This window comes from Mastomys coucha, unplaced genomic scaffold (genome assembly GCF_008632895.1).
Source record: "Mastomys coucha isolate ucsf_1 unplaced genomic scaffold, UCSF_Mcou_1 pScaffold9, whole genome shotgun sequence".
NCBI classification, from domain to species: domain Eukaryota; kingdom Metazoa; phylum Chordata; class Mammalia; order Rodentia; family Muridae; genus Mastomys; species Mastomys coucha.
In genome coordinates, this window is record NW_022196915.1 from 51,080,873 (window position 1) to 51,099,042 (window position 18,170).

An 18,170-nucleotide genomic window follows, 5' to 3' on the forward strand; every position below is an offset into this window, starting at 1 on the left:
AAAATGCTATGAACCGCCCACCGTCACTAGCTGTATCCATGCCAGAACCTCATGGCACCCATACTATCCCAGTGGCATTTTTAAGTTACTAGCTTTCGCTGAGTTCTAAAATCCTGAGCACGGCAAATGCAAACAAAAGCTTCCCTCTGTATGTGTGGTATGTATTAGTCCATGTCTCCAATCCATCAGCCTCTTCCAATTAGTAGAGCAAGCACTCATCTCACAATGGGAACCCCACAGCATGCTTAGTTGGCTCTAGTAATCGCACCCTTCAGTAGAGGAATTCTGCCATAGCCAAACACAGGCAAGGCAATCTGCAGGAATCCATGTCCAACCAATCTCTCATCTGTCCGGTCTCCTAACAGTGTCTCCCATTGGCCAACACACTAAAGCCAGAGAGCCAGAAAGTCCTTTGGGGTATATGTAGCCCATACAAGCACAGAAGAGGGTACATAACCAGTCTAGAAAACCAAATGGAGAGTAACTTTCAGAAAAATTGATTAAGTACAGCCAAAACTAATCACCAGCAATACTGGAGGATGTGGAATCTGCCGTCTATGGCCACACTTCCATTCTTATAACTGCACTCTCCTACTCCTCTTCTTGCCTAGGGTAGTAAAACTAATACTAGCTGCTGTGGGCTCTGCCTACCCCCATTGGTTTCTCTTGACCCTGAACATACCTTTGTAGGTAGTGCCTTGGCTAAACTGCAGTCATTCACCCTGAGTGCACTTCTCTGATCCCAGCCTGCCCCAGGAGCTTCAAGTAGTATAGAAACAACTCAAAACTCCATTGTCCACAGTATTCTACCCAAGTTATAATTCTGGAGCATATCCCTCCAGCCACATTGCCTTTTCTGCAGAATGGCTCACCTTCACTGACCATCTGGAACTTTCCAAGAATTGAGCACTCAAGACTTTTTTTTTTTTTAATCTGGCACATCTCTGAGCAGATTTCTCTTCAAGATGAGGACTAAGTGTGAATCATCGCTGGGACCCACATGCTGATCAGAAAATCAAATACACAAACAGTGCCTTACCCTAATTGCTTCTCCATTTAAGTGCACCCCACACTTGAGTCATTCAACCCACACCACCAGCAGAAAATGAATGCAACGGGTCCTCTGTTACTTCCTCCAGATGCTACAGAATGTGACCAACAAAAACACAAATGACAGGCCCTGCTGTGTCCTGTCATCTTGTTCAACAAGACTCTTTTCTTTCTACAAAGGCCTGTTCATATTTTATTGTAAAGATCTGCATTTTATGGACAAATTATATATCACTATTAGAATATGCCAGAAATAATACCCCGGATAATGGGTCTCCATGGAGCTAATAGCTTTAGTTCTCCAAGTGATCTTATGCAGATCTTATCTCTGCCCTATAAGGAGGCAGAATTGTAGTCTATAGAGATGTCCAAAAGGCTGAAAGGTGACCCCTGATCCTACATGTTCACAAGAAGTTTCCTAAGTCCTGGGAACAGAGGTATTTCCTCTGGAGCAGTGGTTTCCAACCTTCCTAATGCTGTGACCTTTTAACACCTCATGTTGTGGTGACCTTCAACCATAAAATGATTTTCATTGCTACTTCATAACTGTAATTTTGCTACTGTTATGAATAATAATGTAAATATCTGTATTTTCCAATGGCCTCAGACAACCCCTGTGAAAGGGCTGTTTGACCCCAAAGGGGTCACACATACAGGTTGAGCAACAATGTTCTAGAGTCTCCAAAAACCGCTTTAAGTACGGCTACAGACTATAGAGGTCAGGTCAATTGCAAATTGAGGACTGTGTCTAAAATGATGTATTGGGGTGCAGGGAAGTGGTAGGAAACAGAGGCATCAAAATGGCTGCAGCTTGGCTGTGGAAAATTTCAGAGACTATGCTGAAGCATTTGGACATTATTGTGATGTCATGGGCCCTCACAGAAATCCCTTGAGTGAAGACATGGCTAGACCCACAGAACATTCTCAGTAAACTCATGAATGACATGCAGACATGGCTCCTGTTATTTGTATCACCCAAGGGCTACTCTTCAGATAGAGTTGTTGCCCTCCTTCCACCTATTCCTGTGCACGGCACAGGACTAATACTGAGTTAATGGGTGCCGAATACCTGGCAAAAAGCATTTATTATGTAGTCTTTTCTATAATGAGGGCTGTATCTCCACAACTGAATATCCCCACCAAGGCTATCCAAGCAATAAAAAAACAAGCATCACCCAGAACAAGAATGTAGACCCATAAAATCCACAGTGTATGCCAAAGATCCTAGGCTCTGCACCCTATCACCATCAGCCTGAGGGGACAGGGAAGCAGAAATAAAACAGTGGGGACTTTCTCTAAAATTGATACTTTTGACTCAGCAAGCTCATCATCATTCTTGATGGATGAAAATTAATATCTCAGAGTGATGAAGGATTTATCATTTACACTTTGCCCCAGCCAAGCTATGCTTTTGGAGTTCACATCAGTTCTAGAGATTCAAACTCACGCCCTTATACTTGTGTAGCATGTGACTTTACCCATTGACCTATCTCTCTAGACCCTATATCTCACAAAACAAAAACTTCATTAGAATAGACCAAGTCTCCCTTGTTTCAAACCTATCCTCAAACTACATATTAATGACCTAACATAGAGAGACAAAGGACCAGAGTGTGAGCCTTAGTCAAGATAGCATGATGCCACTGGCCGGGAGCTCAGACATGTCACTGAGATATGTGAATACATGTGTGATGTAGTCAGACTCAGCTTCCTGCATGAGAGCCCTAGAATAAAAAATACAGGCTCTTAAGAAGGAGAAACAATTGTCACTCTAAAAGCGAGCATATTCCTCTTGCTCTAATGTCCTAGTTAGGTTTCTATAGCTGTGAAGAAACACCATAACCAAAATCAAGTTGGGGAGGAAAGTGTTTATTTGGCCTTCACTTCCACAAAATAGCATTTCCTTCCTTCATTGAAGGAAGTCAGGACAAGAACTCAAGCAGTGCTGGAACTCGGAGGCGGGAGCTGATGCAGAGGCCATGGAGGGGTGCTGCTTACTGGCTTGCTTCCCATGGCTTTGCTCAACCTGCTTTCTTAGAGAACCCAGGACCACCAGCCCAGGGATGCACCACCCACAACAGGCTGGGCTCTTCTACACTATTAAGAAAATGTGCCTACAGCCAGATCTTATGGGAGTGTTTTCTATTTTTTTTTGTTTTTGTTTTTGTTTTTTGAGACAAGGTTTCTCTATATAGCCCTGGTTGTCCTGGAACTCACTCTGTAGACCAGGCTGGCCTCAAACTCAGAAATCTGCCTGCCTCTGCCTCCCAAGTGCTGGGATTAAAGGCGTGTGCCACCACTGCCCGGCAATGGAAGTGTTTTCTTAATTGAGGTTCCCTCCTCTCAGATGACTCTAGCTTGTGTCAGGTTGACATAAAACTAGCCAGCACAGCTAACTCTGTAGATGTCGAAACTGGGACTTGATTCGAACGTACTGACTTTTTACTTCCTCCTGACATAAAACCCCAGGCTGGCAAAGCAATGGCTTTGGACTGTAGAGTAATGCCTAAACACTTCTCTAATAGTTCCACTGTCCAAAAAAAAAAGAGGTGGATGGCTTCACCTCCTCACCTCTTCACTAAAGTTCCTCATCACACAAACAGAATTACCAAACTGTTCTTTCAGAAGCCATATAATGTAGTTTCAGATGCATATGTCTAGATGTAAACCATGCGCCTGGACACTAAGAAAGCATGGATGTTCTTAGCACAAGCCCATGGTCCAAATACTGTTCAAGTCACATTGAAATTAAGCAGTAGGAAGGAAAGCGTTAACCTTGACTTTGCCTGTGATATCCAAGGCTTCCTCTGCCTCTGCCAGAGCACTTACTTTAAAGGCAGTCGCTACATTCACTTCATCTCCTGGCCTTAATTTAGGTTCTGCTATGCTCGACAATTTCAATGCCAAGAGGAAGAGACTGAGTGAGAGAGGGACATACTGGTCTGAACCTGGAGAGCTGATCTAATTGAACTGAAAAAAAAAAAATTAAAACCCTCCTCCATCTGCTCAGCACACCTGCTGATGGAGCACAACCACAGGTAGGGAGGAAATCCATCAGAGACCAGTTATAAATAGACTTTTATTTCATCCGCTAAGAGCTTGGCAGCCGAGGTGGGAGGGCTGCCTACGCGCTGGCAGCCGGGAGAAAGCACTGTGCTGCTTTTATGCTTCAGTAGAAGGATCTCGGAGAGAAAGGGAACTAAAAAACAATGAAATCCAAAGTGGGATGAAATAAAATGAGATGAAAATCCCAGAAGCTGATGTGGCCACCAAGCAACATTTGAGACTGTCAGACATCGCTGTGAAAGATGGGGAGACCTGACGACAGATCATGCCCCTCGTAGGAATCGGGTGGAGACAGACAGGGTCCCCGATCACTTCTAGAACAAAATTGGCAAACAACATCCACCTTTTAGTTATTTATAAGATGGAAGAAGAAAAAAGAGCACCACTCTGGGTTTGGTCTTCCCACTGCCCTGCCACTAGCTGACATACTATATAGCACTAGATGGCTGGTGCTGGTGTGTCCATACAGAAGAAATGAGCATGTCAGTGGACCATCCTGGCACAGGCATTTGGGTTCCTCATCCCTGATAAATGAGAAACGGTCATTCTTCACATCCTACTGCCTCTAGAATGGGCTTCACAGCCAGGTCAACAAACAGCAGTTAAATTGGGGGATCACCTTCAAGGGAGCACATGAAAGGGTCTGCTGGACACAATGGCTGTCCAAGGTGGGCCTGATGGAGTATTTGGATCCAGAAACTCAAGGGCAAAATGTCAGCAGTACTATTTCAAAATAAGGCCCTGGAGAAAGAGGTGAGGGAGAAAGGGGAGGAGGTATATTTATCTCACTTGCAGAAGTATAGGTTCTCAGAAACCTCCCTCATCCCCAAGAATATTAAGGATATCATCAAGAAGATAATGACCCACTATTCTGTCCCCACCAAGGACAACAAGAGAAATGGGATTGACTGTGTCAAGGGGGAACCGGGTTAAATGGAAGAGCTTCCTGGCAGCAAAGGTTATTAAACACCGGGAAGGGAAAGCAGTGGAGATTAGGGGTGCTCCCAGGAGGTCTTTTCAAAAAGCAGAATAGCTTGCCAACTACCTGAGGTCACTTAGGTGCTGTCTGCCAGCTCCTGTGCCCTTGATCTGGGAGCTTACTCACTGCCTGGCCCAGCCAAGGGACAGCTACTGTCATTCTTTCGTAATGAGCTCTCAGAAGGAGAATAAGAGCTAAGAAAATGGCAAAAGCACTCACGGAGCTAAAACTCGCTTTTCCTTATTTAAATGGTACATTGGGGTGTTGTTTTCTTTCTTTTTCTCCCCCTCCTCTTCTTCCTCCTCCTCCTTTACATATTTCCAGAAACGACCAAACTGCATCCTCACAGATCTGTTCTTCTAAAGCATTAACAGGAACATGGGTGGGAGCCAGTGTGTGGGGACATTCTGAACTGACAGTGCAGCCAGGCCCTGCTGTGCACCTCCACAGGAAGCACTGCTCATCTTAGGAAGCTGTGGCTGGGGATGCAGAGTCTCACGCATCCAGCCACGAAGAGACCAACCCAAGAACCTCTTTACTATACAATTCTAAAGGTTTTTTAAAACACTGTGCTTTTAATTGTGTGTACATATATATATTGTGTATATTGTACACAGGAATGCAAGTGTTCATGGAGGCCAGAGAATGCATAAGTCCCAGAGGAGGTAAAGGTATGAGCAATGTGGGTGCTGGGAATGGAACTTATGTCTTCCAGAAAGGCAGAACCTGCCTTTAATTGCTGAGCCATCTCCTGTCCTCTTTTTTTAAAAAAGCTGTTTGCATGTATGGGTGCAAGCATGAGTGTGTGTGTGTGTGTGTGTGTGTGTGTGTGTGTGTGTAAGAGAGAGAGAGAGAGAGGAAACACTAAGTACAGAACTATGAAAATAAGAACTAGAAAGATGGCTCAGTGGTATGTAAACATATACACACAAGCATACAGAGAGATGTATTTACATACATACAGATATATTCAAGATGACCTCTTATTTTCAAAGTCCATGTTATCTAAATTCTATGAGTCTCTATTGTCCCTTTATCTAAGGAAAAAGTCAAGGTAGGGAGTGAACAGACCTATAACCCAGGCCCTTCTTCCTCTGCTGTCACAACAATGGCTGCATACTAGGCTGTGTCTACTTGTCTGTCTTCCACTCTACTGAGAGCTTAGTTGAGTTGAGCTCTATGTGCTGTCTCATCCTTTAACCCTGAGGAACTCATATAGGATGAGGATAGATTGACTTACTGGTTGGATGAATGGATGGATGACCTGGGGTTTACTAAAAGATACATGTTCCCTACTGAAGGGGGTACAAGAAGAAGAGGAAGAGGAGAAAAAGGAGGAGGAAGAAGAGGAGGAAGAAAGGAAAAGAAGACAAGGAAGAGAAGAAGAGTAGAGGCAAGAAGTAGAAGCTGAAACAGCAATAGCAGCAGCATCCTGGGTTGGGGAGATTGCTCAGTTGGGGCAGAGTGCTTACCTTGTGTCTTACTTAGGGTTTTATTGCTGTGAACAGACACCATGACCAAGGCAACTCTTAAAAAAGACAACATTGAATTGGGGCTGGCTTACAGTTTCAGAGGTTCAGTCCATTATCATCATGGCAACCCGTGGCAGACATGGTGCTGGAGAAGGAGCTGAGAGTTCTACATCTTGATCAAAAGGCATCCAGGAGTCTAGAATTCCACATTGGGCAGACTTTTGAGCACTAGGAAACCTCAAAGCTCAGCTCCACAATGACAGACTTCCTCTAACAAAGGCTACACCTACTCTAACAAGACCACACCTACTAATAGTGCCATGGGCCAAGCATTCAAACACATGAGTCTGTAGGGGCCAAACCTATTCAAATCACCACACCTTGTAATCATGAGGACCTAAGTTTGATCTAGAACCACTTAAAGGAAACAAACAAAACAACAAAAAAGACAGGATGGTGGGGGGCATTTATACTCAGTGTGCAGAGAAGACAGAGGCCTGTGGATTTCTTGGGCTCATTGGTCATGCAGACTAGCCTACTTGGTGAGTTCCAGGCCAGAGAAAGACTGTTTTAAAAACAACCCAAAGCATGTACAAAAGCATGAGGAGAAGACACCTAAGGTGGTCCTTTGGCCCTCATACTACACATGCACAAACTCACATGTGCACCTACAAATGCATACACACACACACACACTCACGCACGCACGCACACACGCACTCACAGGAACACCTGCGTGCACATTACTCTCCTACTGAGCCCCTTACAGAGTGAATAAGCAACGCTAAAAAGACAGCAAGAACAATGGAGTTAGAGGCAGAAGGCTGGGTCTGCACACTGACCTTGCCACTAAAGACACCAGGCACTGTACTTCTCTGAGCTGCAATTTTCTTACCTGCTGGGGTTGGGGAGCTGGGGTAATTGTACCTGTCTATCTGTCTGCTAACTGTAGCTTAGATGAAGTGAAAACGGCAGAGGAGAGATGAACAAAGATGCTAACGTGGGAGAAGAAATCAGCAAGTATAGGAAAGAGAAGACCCTTCCCAGCTCCCACCTTTCTACAGCTTACTCGCAGAATGGAGTAGAGATCAAGTTCAAGATGGCCAGCTGCCAAGCACCAAGGAGGAGAGCCAGGCTCCACCCTTGGGGAGGGCAATCCTGCCCAGATCCAGCCTAGAAGGCAGGCCCAGCAAGCTTGGTTTGGCAAGTCCTGACTCCTACTGTTATTAATTCCCAGTGAGAACTTTATTGATGACTGCAGCTAACGGTCTTGCTTCCAGGATCCCTGGTGAATGGTAAAGAAACTGTCCTGTCCGTTCTCCCAAAGTTTTTTAAAAGGTTCATAAACAGGTTTCTGTAGTAATCAGCAAGTGCACAGAGGGCAGCTCCCAATGCAACACATCCCCGCCCCTTCTCTGTGCCAGTGTCCCTTTGTTTTGCAAAGCGATTTGGGAGATTAAGAGGGTTTTGTTTGGGTGGGAGGGTGGCACCCTGGGTGAGTAAGTGCTACTTGATTGCACAACAAAAGATGTGCTGGAGCTTCAGCCACAACTCAGCCCCACTGGCCCCAACAGTTTGCTCTTCTCAATTAATTTATTTTGTTAGAAGAACTAAGAGAGGAAGGAAAAAGCACTGGCTGCACAGAGAACATTCACTTTGTAGAATTGGCTGTGATCAAATCAAAAGAACATTTCTTCTAAGGGCAGAGAACTCCTGTTTGGGGAGCTGCAGGTGGGCTGGGGCGGCATTTGCAGCACCAGTGTGTTCTGAGACTCTCAGCTAACAAAACAAGCTCTCAAGAGCCCAGGGCTCAGAGATTGGTTCCAGGAAAGCAGGAATCTGCCCAATGTGTCAACAAATTGTATCTATATGGAAAATTCAAAACTATCACCTTGCTATTAAGAGGATACAAACCTGGTACCCTGGTATGTTGGAAGCAAAGAGAGGTAGCCCCTTTTGCTTTCTCTGCCACATCCAAGAACACGAACTACAAGTAGGTATTATGAGAAAAATTGTCTCTGAAAACAGAAAATGAAACCATTTTGATATTTTAAACATATGTCATAATTTACTTCAAAAGTCACCACAGAGTATATGATACGGGCCTGTAACCCTGAACTTGGGCATTAGAGGCAAGAGGATCAGGAGTTCAAGACCAACCTGGTTTGAGGCTATTCTGAGCTATACAAAATCATGTAGAAAGAAAGGAAGGAAGGAAGGAAGGAAGGAAGGAAGGAAGGAAGAAAGAAAGAAAGAAAGAAAGAAAGAAAGAAAGAAAGAAAGAAAGAAAGGAGGAAGGAAAGAAAGAAAGAAAAAGAAAGGTGAAATAGGGAACAAAGATTGAAAGAATGCAATCTCAATTCATAATTCATATAATGGAGGACTAGTTTTAAAGCATGCTACAGTTGTATAAGGACAAAGAAGCCAAGAGAAAACTATGTAAAGGATTTGTAATAGATAGAAAAGGAAATTACTAATAAAGAAAGATACTCCATCTTACTAAGCAAATAGGCAAACAGATAAAAGTAAGAGCAAACTCTACTCTGGCCCCTGGATTGGTCAAAAGTTATCAGACAGTAGTAGGTGTGGATGAAGACACAGTGGAAAGGGGCCATAGCCAGCAGGGAGGCCCCAAGTCCAGGCCTTGCCGGACATGTCAGGGAAGGGTGACAGCATTCTTAGCACTAGGCAAAAGCCTGAATATCCAGCCACCAAAGACTAGATTGACTGCGATGGACCTACGTTGTCCTCACAGATACATCTCTGAAACATCTGACCAGTTGTGCAAGCAAGGATAGGAAGAGCTCAAACCCATTTTAAAGCTGGTATAAGGGTGTAACATAAAAGTTACACTATTTAATGGCTGTATGTGTAACAAACACTATAAAGTATCCATCAGAAGGCTAGCCAATTTCAAGACTGTAGTTTACCTCTCAAATGATTTTACTTCCTAAAAAACAATAAAATATCTTAAGGAAATAAATACAGCCATGTGTTCATCTGGGATAATGGGTAACTGGGTACTCATTCTGTCTTGCTCTCTATGTTTGAAAGTTTCTCCAAATTAAAAATGTTTTAAGCATTTTGAAGATACTCATATAACCATAGTGTCTTGGCAGGCAAAGCTGAAAAGCATGAGGCATTAGACACACCATCTTTATCCATTACCAGTATGTGCCTGGAGTGGCTAAACTAGATAATTATCACTCATGCCTGTGTTAGCCCTATTCCCTAAATAGCTTCTAGGCATGTCACTCCATCTAGTATTCTTGCCAACTCTTGGTTACAGGTATTAAGACAGGAAACATCAGCCATTAGAGTTTGAGGATTTTTCTCAAGATCAATCAGGCAGTTATGGATCCACTGCTGATATCCTGTATGGGCATTGCCAGGGACAGATGCTCAGAGAGATCTGAAGACCAATGGCCTCAGAGACACATATATCATCTGTAAGGTCTGGTTCTACATGTGAAAGTACAGCCGACTTAGCATAATAAAGTTCTCCATCAGTGAAAGTCTTACAGCATCCAGTCTCATGCCCCTCATCTGACCAGTCTTTCTAATACACTAGCTGCCTCTAACAATAAGCCATTAGTAAATATCGTCTTAGGTCTCATGATGTGTTAATGAGGAGGGGAAGAGAAGACCTGTCCAGGTAGAATTTCCCAAAGACTGAGGAGGTAACTAAGTGGATAAAGCACTTGCTGTATGTGGGCTGGAGTTGGTATCCAGAGAAACCACTTAAAAGGCAGGTGAGTGTGGCAGCTTCCCTGTAATCCCAGTGTTTGCCAGGCCAAAGCATGGGATCCCCAGGGCAAGATGGCTAGACCAGCCACAACTCCCAGTTTAGGGTTTAGCAAAAGATACTGCCTCAGTAAAGAAAGTGAAAAACAACCAGGAAGACATCCAACATTGACTTTAGGTCTCAACCCCACATGTACACACATGTGTATGCACATCGATTCACACATGCACCCCCACATTTGAATGCACACCAAACACACACACACACACATATACACACACAAATTAAAGAATGCCAATGACCAAGTGTCTTGGTGTTGAGGCTGTCTAATGCATTAAAAAGCAGCAGCATAGAAATATACAGCTAAAAATTACAAACACACAGAAAACAAATAGAAAAGATGGAATATCTTAGGAATGAGAGAGTAAATGAAATACAATAACAAATTCAAACTCACTGGATAGGTTCAATGACAAGCAAATGAATATGTGAACCTGAAGATCCAAATAATAGAAAAAGAAAGAAAAATAATCAAAATATTGGGTAGGGGCCTGGTGAGAAATCTCAGTACTTAGGAGTCACACTACTCTTGTAAAACAACTGAGTTCATTTCCCAGCACCCATGTTGAGTGGCTTACAACTACCTGTAACTCCAGAGGAATCCAATTCCATTGGCCTCTGCAAGCACCTGAACTCATGGAAACATACATAAACACACACACACACACACACACACACTCACACGCACACACACACACACACACACACACACACATAAACAAATATCAGGTAGGAGTGTAACAAAAGTTCTGACATTCATATCCTTGAGGAAATAATGGCTGAAAAATTCCCAAATTCAGAAAAAGATGAACCTGAATATTCAAGATAAATGAGCCCAGAACAGAATGGACCCAGACAAATATAGGATAAGATACATCTTAATCAAAGTAAAAACTTTGCAAACCTTGAAAACTAAAGACAAGAAGGAGATTTTGTAAGTATAAGGCCAAAACAGAGCAGATCTCCATCAGAACCCACAAAGGGTAAAGGGGCAACAAGAGGGATGAAAGAAACCGCCAGCCTAGAATTCTATACCCAGCAAAGATATCCTTGGGGGGAGGGTGCTGGGGAAATGGCTACACAAGCATGAAGACCTCCATTTGGATCCCCAGCATCCAAAGGCTTGACAGTGACACATCTGTAACCTAGAGCTAGGGGAGGAAGGAGCAGAAACAGGTGATTCCCTGGAGCTCACCAGCCAGCCAATCTTAGCATTCAGTGAGCGTGTTAAGAGCCTCTGTCTCAAAATATAAGGTGGTGAGCAACTGAAGAAGATACCAGTATCAACCTCTGGCCTCCACATGCAAACGTGTACATACAAACTCATAGTCACACATGCACACACCTAGACAAACAGGAACATATGCTACACACACACACAGAGAGAGAGAGAAAGACAGAGAGAGAATATCCTTCAAAGGTAAAAAGGAATCCTGACATTACCAGTGCCAGACTGAGGAAAAACAATAAAGCTGCTGCCAGCAGACCCACCCAAAGCACTAGCTCCAAAAAGTTCTCCAAACAGAAGTGGAAGGGATGCTTAAGCCATCCATCACCTGGTGTGACAAATGAACTTTGACAAGGATAGTCTAGGACAATCTAAATATTATTTTACCAGGGTGGTGCCCTGATGAACATTCCTGAGAAATATAACACCACAGATCATTTAGAGCTGATGGCCATACTTGAGCCTCTTCCCACACAAAGCGAGACAGGCTTTGTGAGCTCTCAGTCAAGTCCTCCAATCAGCCTGTGCTAGGACGTCAAGTTCAAGGTACATCATGTCTGCCTTCGCTGTTCCAAACCTCATAACTTTCCATGAGCTATAAGACTGCCTAGAATCCAGCAATGCTGCTCTAAGAAATAATACTCAAAAAAACTGGAAAGAGGGTCTCAAAGACACATTTGCACATCTATGTCCATGCAGACCCATTGACAATAGATAAAAGATGGGGAGTGTTCATCAAGAGGTAAACAGAAGGTAGGCACAATAGAATACCATTCAGTCCTCAAAAGGCAAGAAATACTGGCACCTGCTACCTTATAGAGCATGAGACAGTCGCAGAATAAAGAATGCTATGATTCTACCTACACAAGGGACTAAAAAAGTTGATGGCAGCAGCAGGTGGCAGAACAACACAGGGAACACAAAGTCTCTCTTAGCAGGTAGAGAGTTCCAGTTTTGCAAGACAAAAAACTTGGCCATGGGACCACCTTGGCCATGTACTCAGCGCAGAAATGAATTGATAAATTATATAAAATGTATATTTTTATTATTACTAAAAAGTCTAAGTTTAAACAGTAAGCCAATATTTCCCCTTTACCTGGTTATACCATGTGCTACATACTATGCTAAGTGGCCTGTGTATATTCCCTAGTTCTTTTTCCCTACACCCTTTGCCGGAGATACCCTGAGCTCTGTTCACAGATGGGAAACTGGATGTTCAGAACTTGACAAGAACCCAATGACTAAAGGACAGAGCCAAATGCTCCAGCCAGGCTGTTGAAGGGCTGCAGGACATTTTCTCTGTGTATATGTGATGGAAAAGGACTATTGCTTCAAAGGAAGACTTTCTCTGAGCATGATGGAGTGGACCACACTTGGTTCTGGAGAGCAACTTGATCTTTTCAAATGGAAGACAGTAGCTTAGAGTGAGTAAAGGGAAAAGAGACATGAATGGTGCTGAAATGGTGTAAAAGGGACAATGGGGCTACAGAGGGCCTGAGCCCTCCATAGGTCAGGATGCATCATTGGAGTGTCCTGACTATACAGGACCAGATTCTGAGCTGTGAGACCCTTGAAGCAGGAAGAATGCAGGACACCGGGTGGCCAGCTGGAAGGATCAGGACTCATTTTTCCATGTAGCTTTTATTACAATAGTCTACAATGGTGGCCTTGGGGGAGTCAAACATAATCACGATGAATGTAGAGCTAAACTCCAAACCCCTCTAAATTTAAAACCAGCAACACCATAATCGAGATTAAAAACAAGCAATTTGACTTTTTTTTTTCAAGCAAGGGGGGCAAAATTAGATAAGACCCAGGCTCCTCCCTCCCTATCCCTTCAGTGGGATGTCCTAAGTAGCTGTGAATACCCATCCCAGTGCTGTCTCTGCTGATGGAACTAGAGGAGGATTTGCCCTACGCATATCAGTTATTTGTGACCCTGCCCCCACCAGCCCACAGTAAGAATCAGTCCTGTGTCAGTTTTCTGGCCAAAGCAGGCCTCTTGGATGTTGAGTGTTAAGCACCTGTGGCCAGCCAGGTGGTGGTGGCTCATGCCTTTAATCCCAGCGCTTGGGAGGCAGAGGCAGGTGGATTTCTGAGTTTGAGGCCAGCCTGGTCTACAGAGTGAGTTCCAGGACAGCCAGGGCTACACAGAAAAACCCTGTCTCAAAAAACCAAAAAAAAAAAAAAAAAAAAAAAAAAAAAAAAAAAAAAAAAAAAAAAAAAAAAAAAAAAAAAAAAAAAAAAAAAAAAAAAAGCACCTGTGGCCATCAGCCATATCATGGCCACCCTCACGACCTCCTTGCTCACCCCTAACACCTGTGATATCTCCTATACCTTCATTTTACTTTACTTATGCTGGAAAACAGCCATGTGGGATAATGTTAAGTCACTAAATTCAATTCAGGGAATGGAACAAGCCACCCCCAACCCCTGCATAATACAGAGGGGAAACTCATTGCTCCCTCTGAAGAACATCACCTCATTGCTGGCTTAGTCAGGCCAGACTGGCCTCTTGGTCTTTGTCCATGTGACAACGGAACACAAAGCAAACAAAAGAAGATTGTTATAAACATCCACTGTTTGTTCAATGTCAAAGCTGCACCTTTAACAAAGCTCGATGAGTCTGCTGTAAGGCAGGTAAATTCTAATAGGTGAGCAATGGGCCTGACCCTCCCATCTAATTCCCTGCATTGTTTGCCCCACACAAATGTAAGACAACCCAAGCCACTGAAGTGCTTTGGCCATTGAAACGTGGCATCCAAAACAGTGGTGAAACCCACACTTATACAGCTGGGTGGACTGGAGCAAACATCCATTATTATTTTTTTAGAAAAGTATTCCAGAATAAGTATATTGTACAATAAAAGTGAACACCCTTTAATATATCGAAATAAATCCCATAACAGCACTGCTCTTTTCTGTCTATGCCTTTGGAACTTGATTTTAAATCTATTCTCCCTTCCATTCGCCGATGTGACTTCCTTCCCAGTTACCCAGAATAACTCAATCGGTAAAATATTAGCATACAGAAGTGGGTGCTCAGTAAACATTTGTTGAATAAATGAATAAAGGAGTGAATAATTATAAAATACTGGACGAAACGCCTCTGAGAGGTTTGCATTCGATTACAGAACAATGTGCTTGGATAGTTAGGTGTCTGCACTGAAACAGAACTTAAGAGCAATCACAGGGAAACAGTAAAATATTAGCCCATTTCTATTGTAAGATAAAATACAAATTTAAGTATGATGCGTATGTGCCTGAGGATGGCTTTGTTTAAAATCAGACCACAGTCTTTATGTACATTAAGACTTAAACTATTAACGCCATTATGTTACGGAACTAAGTTAATAGATGCTGATGCGTTAATTGACTAAAGGATCAAAAGGAAAGAAGCATATATTAAATTGAATTGTTTTTTAAAAACTTTAATAATACAATTTCTTAATCAGAGTTGTATGAAAAACTTATTTGAGGGAGAGTTTTTGATACCCAGTTAACAGTAAACACCGCAATAGGAAATGTTTTCTTTGTTTTAAGATACATAGCAAGTAGGCCAAAGAGAATGTATCGGTAAGAAACTTTGTTGAGTAAAGCGACTAATATTTACCCGATCTGAAACACAGTTACAATATAAAACACAGTTTTACATGTACAAAAAATATTTAGTATTTCTTTAAAAAGTGTACTCTGACATCATCTTCATGTTTTAATTTATTTACTTTTATTATTCTGTTTGAAAATAACGGGTCATACAATAGTTTGGACCAAGTTTGTCCTTTTACTGAACTCACTTCAAAGAAGCTTGGAAAAAACTCACAAATAATAATTCTCTTAACTCTAAGGGGAAAAATGGTCTTAAACTAAATAAACTGCATACTTAGCAGTCCGTAATGGCAAAGGCGTGTATTAAGTGGCTGCGAAGCTACGATGGTCAGGGGTCTGAACTCATTCACTGCACTGTCCTTTCATTCCTTGTGGTTTGCCGTGTGGATGTGAATGTTCTGTGACAGACTCTGTGACTGGTCATGTAAGTGTCCCTTTCCTGTGCCATCACTCTGCCTGTGGCTCGACATCCATTTTAGGAATATTAGCAAGGGGGCGGATAAAAGAGCTTATAAAACAAAGGTTGTCATGTTGGAAACCACACAAACACTATGGATTTCACTTTATTAATAGTGGTGGGTTTGTTTCCTAAAGAGGTGGGAGAAAATACTTTAGCTATTAACTTCACACACCTGCATTCATTTTCGTGTATTTTAAAATCAAATGTGCGCACTAAATGCCACTTCCAGGATAGCTGATGTGTCTCTATAATTTTATGAAAAATATCTTCAACAATCAATCGTTGAAGGCGCACATTAACAGGAAACAAGGAACAATTTGTTTTTAATCAAAGGATTATAAATTGATTGGTATAAACTCAAAATGAAAGCATGGGTCTCAGAACATCTTTCAGACTGCCCCCAGATGATCGGCAGTTATGAATACAGCCAATTTTCCAGTACCCTCTCAGTCCACAAAATAAAGAGAAAGTGGGGACTGCAGGGACACACCATCTAATTCCGCAGCTCCAACACTCCTTTTTAGAAATAGAATGCGTACTGGTAATTAGGGTGGTCCACAAAAACCTCTCTGCCAGTGAACCTCCCCTGTAACAACGCTGATGTTTAAGAGCAAAACTCAAACCCAATCTACCACAGCCAGGCCTCATACCAAATATTCATTAACAAGAAATTAGATAAGTATATATCTAAGTAAAACGCTGGGTAGAATTTAAAAAGAAGATCAACCAACTTTCTACATTTAAAAAAAAAAAACATTTTGAGAGAGTCAAGATACAGAATTGTTGAATAAAACCTTAGTCAACTCAAAACTGATGAATTTTCTTTCCCCTCCAAGTATTTCATATACAGCTCATGGCTTCTTACCCAAAAGGTTTACATTTCTATTCTCTACCACTCCAGCCATTTCTGCCAACATCATAAAAATTACCTTTGCTCATTTCCTCCTCACAACGCGAATTCACCGACCACAAACATCCCTGCACAGACACCTACCCACCCACCTCCCCACCCACCTCCCAAAAATGGTTCAAGCAAGACACACACGCACACACGTGCACGCATACACACCCATAAAAAAAAAAAAATGACCAAGCTCACAGTTCCTGTTTGCCCTTCAAGTGAAGTCGGTGTCTTCAGCTTGCCTTTCTGGTCTTCGGCATTGTCACTAATTGCTGGGGGTGTCGTTTGGGATGGCATGAAGCTGCAGAAATCAAAGCTGTGGCTTTAAGAGATCGCTTTCTCAAACACATGGATGAAACAACTTTGACTCAGACTCCCTGGCCAGGTTGCCATAAAAATCTTAGAAAGACTCCTAGAAAACTCAATATCTAGAAATGGGGAAGGGGAAATTAAGCAAAATAAAAAATATTTAAGTCTAAAAGCTGCCGCTCCAAATATAACTCCGAGAATCTCTGGTTTGATTTGAAATCAAGTTTGTATTGGTGAGAAAGTTTATTTTGTAGAAAGTTAACAATTCTCTCTAATTAGACACACTCCTGGCCATCTTCTCTAGTAATTCTGTCTCTCACGGTCATGATCATATATTCCAAAAAAATGAAATCAAATACATTGTTTCCCGACTGCATGGACACTGGGGAGGATGCCTCTTTGAAACAGGCTTTTTTTTTTTTCTTTTTTCTTTTTCTTTTTCTTTTTCTTTTTTTTTTCTTTTTTTCTGCCTGAATGCTGGTGACTAAATGTCATAGTAAGAACCAACACTCTCGAACACCCCAAGAGACTTCAAAAGCTTTCTAAGTTTGAAAACCAAAAAGTTGTGAGTTTTCCTGTATCCCAGGACGGTTTTCTTTCTGAAGCTCAAGCAGGGAAACAGACAAAAGAGGCTGATACGACTGAGCTCTGCCAAGTCTTGCCTTTTAAAATTTCCTCAGCTCTCCCTCTGCCTCCCTCCTCCACCCTCTCACTATCCTCTCTCTCTCTCTCTCTCTCTCTCTCTCTCTTTCTCTCTCTCTCTCTCTCTCTCTCTCATACACACACACATACACACACACACACACTATCCTCTCTCTCTCTCTCTCTCTCTCTCTCTCTCTCTCTCTCTCTCTCTCTCTCTCTCTCTCTCTCTCTCTCTCTCTCTCTCTCTCCCTCTCTCCTTCCCTCCCAGTATGGCAACCTTCCGAGCAGTCTTGGCAGAGGTCCAGACTATGCCAGTCTGTCTAAATTCTTGTCTCCAAAGGATGTCCTTTGCGGATCAATTAATACATGTGAGAACAGGAAGCTGTGGGACAGTACCCAGATCCTGGCATGATAGCGCCGGCTACTGCCAAATCACCTTACAGATTTCTTGGTGCCCTACCTTTCCCAAGCATCCCTAGCACGATCCCCATAATGAGCTAACATGTTCGCTGCTTGGAGATGGGGAATCTGCTCTCTGGAAATGTCCATACACGACATGTGCTCAACCTGCAGAAAAGCTGAGCTCCCCTGTGAAAGGAGATGGATGGAACTTTACGAGCACCACATACTGTCATCCTTTTTTTTT

The 18,170-nt window shown here is 42.7% G+C and overlaps 1 protein-coding gene across 3 annotated transcripts in view; it reads right to left on the bottom strand.

Moving 5' to 3' along the window:
• Msra (methionine sulfoxide reductase A) overlaps positions 1-18,170 on the bottom strand; it is a 334,772-nt gene that overhangs the window by 291,269 nt on the left and 25,333 nt on the right. The window contains exon 1 of one of the 3 annotated variants that reach the window (XM_031361171.1): positions 16,769-17,586. The exons of 1 other annotated variant lie outside the window; for it this stretch is intronic. Coding sequence is in view for 1 of the 2 variants with exons in the window: in XM_031361170.1 (XP_031217030.1) it covers positions 16,599-16,608 (10 nt within the window). In the remaining variant the exon portion in view is untranslated. Of the gene's footprint in view, positions 1-16,598; positions 16,642-16,768; positions 17,587-18,170 lie in introns of those variants that run through there. One more of the 3 variants, XM_031361170.1, reaches the window with a different exon arrangement.